Source organism: Anneissia japonica, unplaced genomic scaffold (assembly GCF_011630105.1).
Source record: "Anneissia japonica isolate Jap-2015-1 unplaced genomic scaffold, ASM1163010v1 scaffold2392_len1475705_cov187, whole genome shotgun sequence".
NCBI lineage: Eukaryota > Metazoa > Echinodermata > Crinoidea > Comatulida > Comatulidae > Anneissia > Anneissia japonica.
In genome coordinates, this window is record NW_022751777.1 from 1 (window position 1) to 15226 (window position 15226).

General features: G+C 34.3%; 1 protein-coding gene across 1 annotated transcript; it reads right to left on the reverse strand.

The window, feature by feature from the left end:
- Nucleotides 1-8: 8 nt before the first annotated feature.
- Nucleotides 9-14851, reverse strand: LOC117121855. The gene is made up of 7 exons (XM_033267243.1): nucleotides 14708-14851; nucleotides 9647-9860; nucleotides 8888-9015; nucleotides 8438-8609; nucleotides 5683-5886; nucleotides 1043-1254; nucleotides 9-699 (listed from the first exon to the last, which is right to left on the reverse strand). Exons 1-7 carry the CDS (start codon nucleotides 14801-14803, stop codon nucleotides 295-297), a joined length of 1431 nt encoding a protein of 476 aa, XP_033123134.1. The 5' UTR covers nucleotides 14804-14851; the 3' UTR covers nucleotides 9-294.
- Nucleotides 14852-15226: the final 375 nt, after the last annotated feature.

Consider the following 15226-nt stretch of genomic DNA (forward strand, 5'->3'; position numbering starts at 1 on the left):
AACTGGTATTGGTATTGCATAATACATAGTTTTAAGGTATTCTATTTTTAAAATCTCATAGGCCTACGTAGACATTCTTCGTCTTATTGTTGCCATGAAATTCTTTTATATAGGCCTATACTGTTTTTATTTGTATGTTTTTTTCTCCAAAATGTTAGTATAGGTTTCTATCTTTGTTGGTTGATTAAAATATACAAAAAATAAAAAAGTAAAATATATATAAATTCTGAAGTGTCTACTGACTACAGTATATGCAAAATTTGAAACGCTTAACATTTCAAATTTTGTAATTAATTATGCAACTATTAGGATTACTTCTCTTGTTTCTGATATCTCTGAACTTGATTTATTGTTTATATTAGTTTGTGTCGGTCCCATTGACTGACTTCCATCTGCTCCTTGCTGGCCACTTGGTACATTGGCTTGTATCGTTCCCATTGACTGATGCCCGTCTGCTCCTTCCTGGCCAATTAGTATATTGGTTTGTGTCGCTCCCATTGACTGATGCACGTCTGCTTCTTCCTGCACACTTGGTATATTTGTTTGTGTCGTCGAGCCCATTGACTGATACCCGTCTGTTCCTGGCTGTCCAGTTGATATATTGGTTTTTGTCGGGTCTTTTGACTGCCGGTTATCTGCTTTTAGTTCTCCACTATTTTCACCTCTATATTCACTTACTTTATCATGAAGAGCACGGATCTATTCAGAAAATACTTAAAAACTTATTTTGATATTATTAGGCCTATACTGCTGAATAATAACAATATCGATGTAGAATGTTATCTTCGGTTTTCATTGTCACTGGAAACAATTTGCCTTTCACAGAAATAATTACGGTTGTTGGAAAATTTGTGTAAATAAGAACGCAAATGAATTGAAATATATCTAAATCATAACTAATTGTATATTCGAAGTTATTGCATTCAGTAATCCCTTCACCAATATCTTGGTGGAAAAAAGCTAAAATCACAAATTTCAGCGCCATTAATTTTAATTTTGTGATAAAATGTGCTTTTTGTGCTCCTCCAATAAATGAACTTACCTTTTGTTTAAAGTGGTGATAATACGCATCAGCAACTTCTTGCATTATTGCTAATGCTCCGTGTTCAATAAGAATATCTGCACACTCAACATCAACATCGCTGTATGTAATCATGGTATCAATGGTGTCTGTAATGATCGACCACAATACCTCATTGGTGTACACCTCCTTGTTTGGTTTCCACACATCAGAAATAATACGGACTAGTAGACCTAATAACAGTAAATGAGCTGGTTTGACAGGTCTACAAATTATCAATGGCGCAACGTTGGGGCCGGGGGCCCTGTGGCTTTCTGAGACCGAGGCCCTTTCTGGGTCCCTGTCGCCAATCGTGGGTTTTAAGGTGTGCGCGTTTTTTAATTATCTTTTGTCATTGTCTTTTAACGACGAAATAAATGATATGGTATCAGTGGCGGATCCAGAAATTTGAAATAGAGGGCATCTATTTTACAGATGGATGATCTGTACCACCTCAATCCCACCATGGCTGGGGCTAAGATAAGAGTAAGAAAATTATGATTATGACGGCTTAGTGCCAAACTTGGAATGGATGTGGACGTTCCGGACAAAAGCATCAATTTTTTTTACATGCTCCTTATGGTCATAGCATTCAATTTTTGGTAGGAACCACTTCATCCAAGGTCACTATGGCGGCAATCTTGGATCTCAAAATGGCCGACATGTAAATCGTATGTTTATCTATATCTCCGCTTCTAAACCACTTATAATACAAATTCTGATGTTGAAGAATGTGTTCAGAGGGTCAAGGAATACTATTATACCATTTGTGACATAGTCAAATGTCAAAAATAGGTCATTCAAGGTCATTTTAGGTCAAATATAATAATAATAATAATTAGCTGTCATGTTTGACTGGAAAATATTACTCATGCTCACATAATTCATTTTTTTATAGAAACTATTTCTTCCATGGTCCTCATGGCAGCCATATTTGATTTCAAGATGGCCACCATGGAAACCTAAAATTGTGTATATCTCAGCATCTTTCACATTTCCAAATTAAAATTGTGATGTCTAACAGTATGTTTACATGGTCGAGTAATTATATTATTTGTGGCATGGTAATATGGTTATATATAGGTAATTAAGGTAAATTGATGTCATTTTAGGTCCAGGTCATTGTGTACAGTAAAGAGGTCAACCCACCGCCCTTATAATCCAATCCAATCTAAACTTACACTCTCCAAAAATATATACAAACATATGGTTCATGATGACCTTGTATTCTTCAGACAATGACAACCTCAGAGTTCAGTGCACCTCCAACTAGCTTTCTTGCATGCACATCTAGTGCCACATCCACTTTGACTGTTGCAGTTGCATTTAACTAATTCGCTACATGCTTTAGAGGTAATAGGTAGCGTGTTCCATACAGGAACCCATGAGTCTTTATCTTTGTTGAATGTCCAGCCCAACCTCCTGGAGAAGGAACATGCTGTTGACACTGATCACTTGAACACCAAATTCCAGCTTGATATGCAACTCGCTTTGAATGTTGCAATAGTGCATCCTGAGTAGGAGGAAGTGCTTCCATTGTCCTGCTCTTTTGGCAAAACAGTTCTCTTCTGGCATCATTAATACAATCCAAGCAACTGGACCTATTGTATAAATAACTGTGAAGCGTTCTAAAAGCTGTAAATGCTGTACAATTTCTTTAAAAGGATTAAGGCCAATATATGTGAAGGCACGTGTGACATCTTCATATGAACTCCATGCTGCCCATGCAGACTTTTCCCCTCCAAAGAATGAAGATGTTGTGTCACATCCAGTAAAACTATGGAAGACAGACAGAGCTAGAGACTTCTCACTGCCAAGCTTTTCATATATACAATTGATGTCATAGTAGGTGAAATTCCAACCCACCTCAAAGGCTACCCAAATATCTACATCTTGACACTGTCTGAGCAGGTATTGCAACTTTCCAATTAGAATCACCACGACATCTGTGTCAACAGTTCGCACTCAGACATTTGGTACAACCATTGAGGATAGCATCTTTTATGTGAATCAGCAACCTGGTGTCTGCTTCCTCATGATTGCAGTTTTGCATACCTTGATCGGTTCCTCGGGCAATAGATGAACTTCCAGAAGTGATAACAATTTCCTTTTCCTCAGGGAAATCTACAGTTGCAACCCTATTGGAAAGGAATGCAAACAGCTCTTGTTTTTTGTTTGGGTCACGTAGGAAGTCAGGCCAGTTTCCCGGAAGCTTGGTTTTACCAGTAACCCTTCTACGAACACCTTTTCCAAGATTTCCCCTTGTTGACTGTTTAATGCTATTTGGGATATATGTATCCCAGACAACATCAAATCGTTTAGCGTTCTGTGGCTGTTGCATAATATATGGAACAAAAACTTGGTCAGCGTAGTCATCAAACGCCAAAGCTGACTTGGTTGAAAGCAGGTGGACCACAGCAGCTCCGTCAAGACCCTTCACATCAATGGCATTAGGTGGATCAGTGTGGGTATCCATAGCCAAAATATTCATCAGATCAGACTTCTTTCCAAAGCGTAGCTTGCTTTCCTCGGATATTGATGGAGGAAATGGATGATCCTCATGGCAAAAAAAAAATGTTCATAACTTAGTCTGTGTTGCATTATTATATACAGACGAGAAAACAAAGCAACATCATTTTTAAGTAAGGAAATTGTTCCTGCTTGCTTGGTTTTAGCTGTTTTCTTCGGAGATCGAAAAAGTGAAAGGTTATTCTTCTTAATTGGATCAGGTATGGAGCGTATGCGATCAATAATGACGTTGCTATAGTAGTCCTCATATTGGCTTTGCCCTAAATTTTGAATTGTACGCACAACCACAGATGAATCAAAAATATTCCTTGTGTCTAAAGCAAATAACTCATCAGTGTCATCAAGAAAAGGATTTCCCAGATCATTGAATACGTGAGTCAAAGATACAGCTTGCTCTTCAAAATCCCGCTGCGTCCATTCATGGTGGCATTTATTTTACTGCCTTTTATCATTATGAAACAAAACTTTAGACATATCAAGCTATCAAGTTATATATGCTCTGTTTAAGCTATAAAAATACCAAAAAAATGAGGAAAAATTCACCTTATGTGAATGTATTCCACCTTGTTTGTCACATGCTTACTTATTTGCAAAAAACTTTACTTCAAAATGTATGTAAAATTTGGTACAGCCCATTTTATATATATATATATAGTTTATATATATATATATGTATATATATATATGTATATATATATGTATATATATATATATATATGTATATATATATATATATATATAAATCATCAAAGAAAGGTAAATACAGTGTTCGAATAAAGGACTTAATAAATACATCGTGTAGCATAGCTCTCAACGAATGTAGTCATATATATCATATATATAAATCATATATATCATATATATAAATCATATATTTCCAGCACCAGGAATACTATTATGACATTTTTGACAAGGTCAGGTGATCAAAAATAGGACACTTAAGGTCATTTCAGGTCAAATATTACATAACATTTAAAAAATTAAGTTTTTAGTCGTGTTTTACTGCGGAATCATACACATATTGAACCTTTATATAATGTTATTCAGTTCCTATCGATAGACATACATCTATGGTACCAATATGAGTGGCAGGTATATAATTATATGTTTTATTTTGGGGAAAATATGTTTATTAACTAATTTACTAATAACTTAGCTTGTAAAGCTACACTACAACTACAATCTGTTTTTAAGCATAAACGTTATATGTCAGGAGTTATATATATATATATACTGTCTCTTATACACATCTAGATGTGTATAAGAGACAGCTTTCTTGCATGCACATCATAGATGTATGTCTATCGATAGGAACTGAATAACATTATATAAAGGTTCAATATGTGTATGATTCCGCAGTAAAACACGACTAAAAACTTAATTTTTTAAATGTTATGTAATATTTGACCTGAAATGACCTTAAGTGTCCTATTTTTGATCACCTGACCTTGTCAAAAATGTCATAATAGTATTCCTGGTGCTGGAAATATATGATTAGACACCAGAATTGTAATTCTAAGTGGTCTACAAGCAGGGATATAGATAAATATAGATTTACATGGCGGCCATTTTGAAATCCAAGATGGCCGCCATACCGAACCTTGGATTGAGTGGTTCCTACCAAAAATTAGATGTTACCACCATAGGGAGCACGTAAAAAAAAACGTCCACATCCATCTGCTAAGCTGCCGGAATTGCACCAACAGACTTAATATTTGAATATAATTTTGTTTTTGTCTCCACTTTATTCCGCCTCTGGACATGGTATATATCCTACAGTTGATGTGAGAGACGCAATATGCTGTTATGTATCAACCACTTTTGCATCACTGTACTAGAGCAAGGACCCTATGGATGGGACCCCGGGCCCCTAGGGTCAGGCCCTGCGGACCGCCGCAAGAGAGCGCATAAGCGTTATGCTACTGCAAATTATGAATAGGTTAAGACCTATACTGTTATTAATAAATAATTTGCAAGAGAACCTCATCTTAAAATTCACCAGACTTCGAAAAAATGATAGTGTTAGTCAACATAACATTGGACAAAGTCACTGTGAGCCTAAGTTGTGTAAAATCATGATTATTATAGACTACCTGGCCATTCGTGCATTGCGAAGTGTTTGAGGACATTCTGTTTATTACTCGTTTTGTCTAAAACGATACGTTTGACTGCGCCGATGATTTCCATAACTTCATTAGTACCAAAACTGTCACATTCAGACAAAACGCACTGAAGATTATCCAACATTTGCATATTGTCAGTCGATTTGTTTGTGTCATAATCATGATGCTGTTCACCTGAAATTTGATACAGAATAATGTTTCGATAAATTATTTATGTTAACTGATATTCATTTCTAACATTAATAATAATCATAGACCTAATAGCACTCTGTAGAGAGCATATCTCCGCTTACCGCAAATCTTTCAAATATATGTGCTTCCAACCACTAACCACAATCTACTTTAAAAAAATTACAGTAACACGAAAGTTTCATTTAGATGAGTTGTTCGGTTTTTGAGCAATCATGATCTGTGACGTTTTGCTTTGAATATAATCACTTTACTTTTCGAACACCTTTTATTGTATCAGTTGTACACCTGCCAATTCCTGGCACGTTCGGGACATTTGGCCCTCAAATGCACACCCGAATTTGAACCGTCATCAACACTCCATAATTTCTTCCTTGTACCATATTCATACCCTACTCCGGATGGTCACCAAAATGTAATCACCTCATCCTTGGATCATACCTAACAATCCCTGTAACGGGCGTTTAAATCTATGCAGCTGTTTTTGAGATATTTTGAACACAAGAAACACATAAAACCTTAAAAATGTAAATGACCCTCAAGTTCACCCGCGAATTTGGATCGTGACCAATACTTGAAAATTTCTTCCTTGTAACTTGGTTAAACTTATAGAAATTCCGTAAAGCAATATTTGTTTTAAAACCCTAGGTCACGAAAAGTTTCATTCATATCAGTTGATGATTTTGAGATATCTTGTCAAGGACAAATCCCTTTAAATGGTCCTCACAACACACCCTACTCCGGACTGTCACCAAAATTTAATCATTTCTTTACTGGGTTATAATACCTAACATTCCCTGCCATTTTCAGTTATGTCTGTGCAGCCGTTTTTGAGATATTTCTAACACATAAAAACTGAAACAGCAAAGCGTTAAACACACACACACACGCACACACACCTACACACAAAACTTACACGAACGAAAATATATATCTCCTGGCGGAGATAATAATAGCAACAGCAGCAGCAACAACTAATAACTAACACATAATAAATAATTATAACCATCACTTAAATAATTCATCTGGATCCAATATTAAAAGTTTGTTCATTTGTTCCTTTTTGATGATCTAATTAATACATTTTTAAAAATATGAAAACCGTACCTCACACGACGTTTCGCTGATACGCTATCAGCATTCTCAAGTGAACTGTGGTGTTATGGTCATAGTATAACCTCGATCAGATCAACACAACTAGAGGGAAACAAATTATCAAAAATGCAGAGCGACAAATGTTGATAAGAATAACCACGGGAAACATAAAGAAACTAGAAATCGAAAACCCCTTTTTTGGCGGAAAAATTGATAAGGTAACGAACAGAGGGACAGAGACAATATACAGAATTTCAACAAAAAAAAACTTGGACGGGGATTGAAATTTGCGGTGAGGGGGCAGCTGACTTAAAACAGATATAGTGATTTTTTTTTGCTTAAGCTGCCCCCGACCATTTCTCTGCTGGTCGAATAAATTAACTAAACTAACTACAGATACCAAGCGGCCTGTAAGCACCGGAAGCCGAACGAGATCTCATCAGATGTAAGATCACAACAATATTAATTCCTCAAAAGTACCTGCCAAGAATGTAACAGATTCGTCTTAAACGATCTAAAAAAGGAAAAGGTGATCATGATTCTTCCAGCTGATAAGGGCAGAGGATCCGTAAATACAAATAAAACTAAGTTTAAAAGGTGAAGGTCATGCTAGACGACACAACAGTCTAGGAACAGATAAAAGAAAATCTCACTCAAAAAATACAAAAGAAAACTCGTGGCCATCCTCAATTGATTAAAAAGGGAAGAGAAAATAAAGGAGATAAAAATCATTGTTTATTTCCGACTGCAGAAACTGTACCATGGTCACACTTCGACCTCAACATGACCGAAGTTATACTATAACAAGCAGTAACACAACAGTTAACTTTGAGAATGCTGATAGAGTATCAGCGAAACTCGTGTGAATACGTTTTTCTTAATATTTTAAAAAAATATTAATTGGATTATCAAAAAAGAAAAAAATCAACCCAATAATAATAATAATAATGGTGATGATGATGATGATGATGAGGATGACGACGACGACAACGACGATAATAATAATAATAATAATAATAATAATAATAATAATAATAATAATAATAAAAATAAAAATAGAAATAAAGATAAAATGAAAATAAAAATAATAATAATGATGATAATAATATTAAGAGTGGAGTTATCCTCCCATCAAAGTCCTGTTCAGTACCACACACTAAACCTTATAAAAAGAATCGGTTATAAAGTATCAGGGGTCCCAATGATCAGTTTCACATCAGTTTACTTTGTATTATCAATGAAGATGTATTGTATACTTATGAAAATGATATCGGTTAAGTCATTGTGCTGAATTGCATATGGGCGTGGTCCGTGCACACGAACCCGTGTATATATGACACTCCAAGCTCAGAAGCGAATGACATATTTCACAAAATATTCTGGCTAAAAAATCTACTACAATAGAAGATAGTTCTTCTGAGGAAGTTGATGGTGAATATACTTTTAATTTGTATTTCCTTTTCTCTTTGGCATTGTTCCAAACCGGTAGTGGATCCCACGACCACGTCACTGAATCCCCATCTGTCCAGAACGTGTCTCACATAACATGTCAGGTTCTTGTTGATATTGCTCTCCAGTATTTTGTAAAACAAATGCAGTGAGTTGTCTATTATCTGCAGAAATAATAAAGTATCAAAATTATTTGGTATGTGAATGGTAAATTTAAATAAATGACGTTAATTTGGGTGACAACATTATAAACGAAGGTTTTAGTGCTTTCTCTAATTTTACAATGTAGACATGCTGAATTGCATACTCATAAGGCAAGGAAAAGCACATCGCCGCAGAGAGATCAATAAAGAATCTTCAGAGTCGCTTACTAATAATAATGTAAAGGACACTTTAATATCGAAATAAACTATATCATGATACTGACTATTTGTCACTTTACCTGATCTTTATTAAAAGGATGTACAGCCAGGTTTGCCATTCCTTCCACCAATTCCTGAACAGACCACCCTGTCGAATTACCGGGTATTAGTGATTTATCTAAATAGTCTGCCAAGTCAACGATTGCGCCTGAAGAATAAAATTTTAATATATTATACAAATATTATTTAAAAGACAAAATACTGATAAACAGCAATGCTGTGGGAAACAATGGCTGGATCTCTCAGTAGAAATAAAAATTTGATAAGCAACAGCTAAAAGTAAACAGCCAGAAATAGAACCAGAGCTTTTGGACAGCCCGAGTCCTTCCTCAGTGGCGAGTATAGTTATTAATCAGGCAAGAACTGTTTGAAACAATAGGCTAGATGAGATAGGGCTAGCTTGAATTCCAAAACTAAATTTTAGAGGCACGTCTATATGAATAAGCCAAATGATTTATAATTTAAATTTAGAATACTATTGGATTGATTGATTTAGTGTACTGAGAAAACGAAAAAGTTCCCAAATAATTTTCGCTATCCTTACGATTTTTTCGCTCCGGGACATTATGGTCTATTGCAAGAACTCTGAGTAATAACTATAAACTGTACAGTTAATAAGACCTTCTTTTAATTGGATAGATCTTATAATTATAGAGTGAGGTAAGCTTTAACGTTTTATGCACTATCAGATAGACTTATATTATCCATAGTTTGTTGAGTAGAAATGTTTGACCCTTGGTGTAAAGGCATTAATTGACAGTCCTATGCCTAGATCGTACCATATTTGTCCTCCAGTAGCGACATATCTATGTGTGGATCTGCCATGTAACTAATTGCTGATAGAGAATACATCCGTCTCAGTGATGATGGTGATCCTTTATAAATGTCAAGTGTCTTTCTCATTTCAGCAGTGCGGAACTTTTCCCGGTGTTTAATACTCTTGGATAAGTTATGAATAACACACAAAGCACTATTTAGAAAATTTTCCATTCTCTACAATACAACGTAAAATAGTCAAATAATATAGCATAATACAATAATAATAATAATAATAATAATAATAATAATAATAATAATAATAATAATAATAATAATAATAATAATAATATTAATAATAATAATAATAATAATAATAATAATAATTAATCACATTTTTTTCTCTTTGAAATTTTTTCTTTCATTTAAAAAGCATACCATCCATATACACATCATAAATAATACATGTTCACAAAATTTCTAAAACAAAAACAGTATTAAATTCACGAAATATGCTTTGTAATGTCAATGGTTCAATTATATAAGAAGTCCTACATTTGATTATACCAAAGAATATACAGTAGATAGGCCTAGAAATTCTATACGGTAATACACAGCCTAGGCATAGGCCCACCTGTGTACACACACGTTGTACGGCGAAAAGAAAGCCTAGATAGCCAGATTACAATTGTCATGGTACCCACGGCTAAGGCAGCTTGGTCGTTGACGCAGAGTGCGTTACATATAGTATTAAATTCACGAAAATATTTATTATATATGTCTAACGTTATAAAAAAAATACACTCATAACTTAACCCTATACTGTATAGATATACCATAATGTTCAATGGTGCACTCAACATTGTCATTCTTTTAAGATTAAAATGTTTATGGTCAATGGTAAATGGTTGTGCACTTACATAGCACATATAACATTCGTCTCTGTATGCGCTTCCAGGCCAACAGAAAAGAACAAAGCCAGAGTAAATGGTTGAAAAGGAAAAGAAAGCAGAAGGAAAAAACACAAAAGGAAAATTAAAAATCTTTGCTTCAGTTCTACAGTGTATTATACATAGTTTATTTTACCAATTACCTTTCTACTTCAATTTCAATTTTTACATTATTTTTTATTTAATCTTAATAGAGATATCGGTACAAAAAGTATAAAACATTTTAACGGTCAACATCAATCAAATATTATTTTTGGAGTTTGTTTTCTTAAAATCAATTTAAACATGTATCCCGAGTACATGTCCATAACACAGAGATTTGCATATAGACCTACACCATTACGGTAATAAGTCTCATCAAGCTACTGTATTTCTCTTCCAAGCTTGTTCTTTTACTTTTCATCCGAACCTTAAAGTCATTGCTTGCGTTCTACATTGAGTTTGCTATACACAGTTGCCGTTATCAATCATTTCTTATTCAGTAAGAATGTCACAAGAACCCTAACACACATGCATGGAAAGGAAATAATTAAACGTCGTGAAGAACAAATTTCAATAACTAATTTCTAATTACTAATATCAAAAAAATATAACAAATAGTATAAAAAAACAAACACAATAAAATGTAAGAACATCCAGAGCAACGGAACTAGTGGGAGGTATGTGACAATTGATATAAGAGCATGGCGCATGGTGGTGGAAAAAAGATTGGATAAAATAGTTGGTTGTTACGATACGTATGGTAAACCAGCAGGGAGAGCCATCTGGCATGTTGTACTGAATGTGGGTGCCGAGAATTGTGGTACGAGGAGTTGGACTTTTAAGAAGATGGTCATGCGTAATCTTGATTGATTAAGAAAAGCATGTTATTAAGAAAAACGTGACTACATAAACAATAAAATAGAGCTAAATGCGAATGACAGCAAAAAATTATGGAAAACCATGAAAGAATTACCCAATAAAAACAAAAAATAAAACAACTCTTAATGTAGACGGTAATGAAATATACAATTCAACAGATATTGCTAGCCAATTTAATAAATATTTAAATGAAATATTAAATATTTTAATGAAAACCAAGGCGAAATATCAATGAATATTTTTCAAGAACATTATCAATTAAAAAAATATAAGTAAAGATGATATTGAAGTTTTATTGAAAAAGTTGGAAATTGGAAAATCTACAGAAGTTGATGAAATTTTCGCTAGCTTACTTAAAGTTGTATCTCCACAAATTTCTCAGTCTCTTGTTTTGTTTTGTTTAACTGGTAATTGAGATCTTGTATTATCCCAAGTGAATGGAAATGTACTAAGATAACACGGTGTCACAATGGGATTGTGGACAAGGGTTATTTTTGTTCACACATACTTTTTATTTATACTTTTATAGTCAAAATAGAGGACTGACATTTAACATTGTTCATATGTGATATTTTTAATCAATTTTTATGGTCAGGTATTGTGCTGAAGCTGAAAGTGGTGTGGTATGACGTGAAGAATAGAGTACACGGGTTATGCAATGTTATGAAGTGAGAAGCTGGTGATTATGCAATGAGGTAGAATAGTTTGAAAGAAAAAGGAGTTAGTTGATGGAACTGCACTAAGAGAAAGTCAGATGTTAGCTGATTTTTGTGTCCGTGTGGACAAAATGGATATTGTAGTGTCACTATCAAAGTGTGGACTTGGTAGTGTAAAGTATACTGTGTGGATCAAAGTTTGTATTACACATTACTATGCAGTGAATATAATACTTTCAGTGTATGTGTCAACTACACAAAATTATCCTGTGTGGATTAAGTTTAAAGTTATCTCCTGTGGATTCAAAATGAGTGCAGTATCCTGTGTGGATTACAGTATCCTATGTGGAATTGAACGAGTAAATAGTATCCTGTACTGTTCAAGGAATTGATCAAGGAAGCGTTGCGAATTATTTTGTTATTTTTTTTATTGGACCGACCAACTCTAAGAAATAAAGGTACTCAGAAGAGGAAACCTTATGTCCTTTGATCTGTTTTGTGACACAAGGCTTTTACGCACATGCACTTTACAACTATCAATTATAGCAATTGTTTAAATTTTTTGAAAGACGCATACATAATAAAGTTATGAATCACATTAATGCGTTTAATATACTATGTAAAAATCAATGCGACTTAGATCGCTGCATTCGAAGTCTACACTAATAGATGTCTGCAATTATATTTACAAAAATATTGATAATGGTTTAATAACTGGTGCAATCTTTCTTGACCTAAAAAACCGTTTGATACTGTAGTCCACGATATTTTATTTACACTCTATTGGAATTGTGAACACCGAACTTGCATGGTTTAGTGATTATTTATCAAACTGTGAACAATCTGTTAACTTAAATGGCAAACAATATGAATTTTTAAATATCAACTATGGGGTACGTTAAGGCTCAATTCTTGGACCCTTGCTGTTTATCATAAAAATAGCTTGCATGATAATGTTGATAGGACTTGTAAAACCGTACCTCGACGACACTGCATTGTTATGCCTGTAAATCCAATGAAGAACAGTATTAACAGAACAATTGAGAAACGTAAAACAATAGCTAGATAAACATAAATTAAATCTTAACATAGATAAAACTAAGTACATGACATTTGGTAGTTCTGCACGAATAAATGGAGCAATGGATGAATCGGTGACATTTTGGTAACATCCTGATAAGAGAAAGTCCAAACATTAAGGTATTTTGGAGCAACTTTCGATGAAAAATTTACATGGGAAGTTCATATTGATTGATAATACATTTGCAAAACAGATGTGTATCATATATATATAAATCTACATCTGTTTTACAGAATAAAACGTTTGACTTCTCCTAAAATTATGAAAAAAAATATACATTGCTCTATTTTTTCCACATTTTGCCTACTGTGCAACTGTCTGTGGTACTAGTTCAAAGCCATATATTTTAAAAGTGCAAAGAGTTCAGAAAATAGTTGCGAGGCTAATGTGTTGATATTAGAACTCAAGTAACACAAATGCATTTCGGACTTAATACGGTTAAGTTTTGGAAAAATGAATTGAATATCACACATAATGCACAATATTTAGATGTTTTGAATGTATACCATCATACATTTTGATATTTTGCAATACACCTTAGTGGAATAAACAAATTCCAACTAGAATTTATCAAAATGGTTATATTTGCGTAGTTGTATATAAACGTTATTTTATATTATGGAAGTTCAATCTGGAGCAGTTATAACAATTTTAAATCTGCTTTTAAAATGCTTTGTAGATATTGAGTGTTATTTAAAAAAGGAATATGATTTTATTTAAGAGTAGTTAAGTTCTTTTATTGTAATGTGTTAATGTGTCGTAGGGCCACTCGGAAGAGCAATGTCTTCACTGAGATTGCACCCTACTGAAAGAAAAAGTAATAAATAAATAAATAGCCACAGATTAAACGTAGGCGTGCAATTATGTGACAGAACATTGTAGTGTGATACCCGACCACTATGGGTTCCAGTCCCTAATCTTTGTCTTAATCAGTTTGAAATGCTTAAGAATAATACGATTTTGGCACAATTGGCGTTCCATATTACTTATTTGCATGGCGTTCTATAGTATACTTTTTCTGGGATTAGGTTACAAATATGTTACTCTAGGAAAACATGCATACTTTTCAAATCTGGAATTAGAGTATAAACAATTCACTTTAAAATATCACTGATTTGTAACACGAACGTACGCTTAATTGTTCATCTAATAATAGCAAATCAGAGCGTAGCCTATGCAGCTTGTATAAATGGACAACATGACAGTATCATGAATCACAAACCATGTAAATGGGAAAGCTCACGTCATCAAAGTGACGTCACAACAATTTTTTAAACATTTTAATTTTAACCTGATAATGATAATTACAATATTTGGCGACGTAGATGCAATAGGTAAGCTTCAGTAATAACCAATGTCCCCACACTCCTCATTGTAGCTCTGAGTGGCTCTGAGAGATACATGTCGTTTTAATTTGTAATATAATAATAGCTATGTATATTGTCTTTGCCATACATTGGTTTTGAGCACAATTGCCGCACCTCTTACATCAATCGCCTTTAAATCTATGAACTTTGACAATGGACATAGGCCTACCTCTGTGGTTGTCGTGTCATCTTCCCAAGCTACATCCGGTAACGACGTGGTAGTTATTCGCGAGAGTTCTGGAAATAGGCTGTCCATAGCTGCCATTGTCGCTGATGTGAGTTAGTGCTCTGCTTGAAATAAGTTGTAGGCCTATGTAATTAATTTGAGCAAAGATACTAGAAATACAAGATAGAATTCTCGCATTGTAAAAATGAGGCGGAAGTCGTGCCCAACGTAGGCGGCGCCCTTCTTTTTAACCATGCAAGTTTCCTATACTTCGTGCCCAACGTACAGGGCGCCCTTCTGTTGCTAAGTATATCCAGACGCAAAAGGCGCCCTTCCTTTTCCACTAATGGAGGAAAACTTTTTCACTAAGAGCAAGGTAATTTAACAAAAGGACGCACATCTCCGCTCTCGAACATAGCGCGTGCGTACAGTCCTTTGATCTTTACTGTGGCATCGACAATCCGATACTAGTTGCGAGTACAGCCGTCAATTATTAGTCTATGCGTGCCATTCGTTTTATGG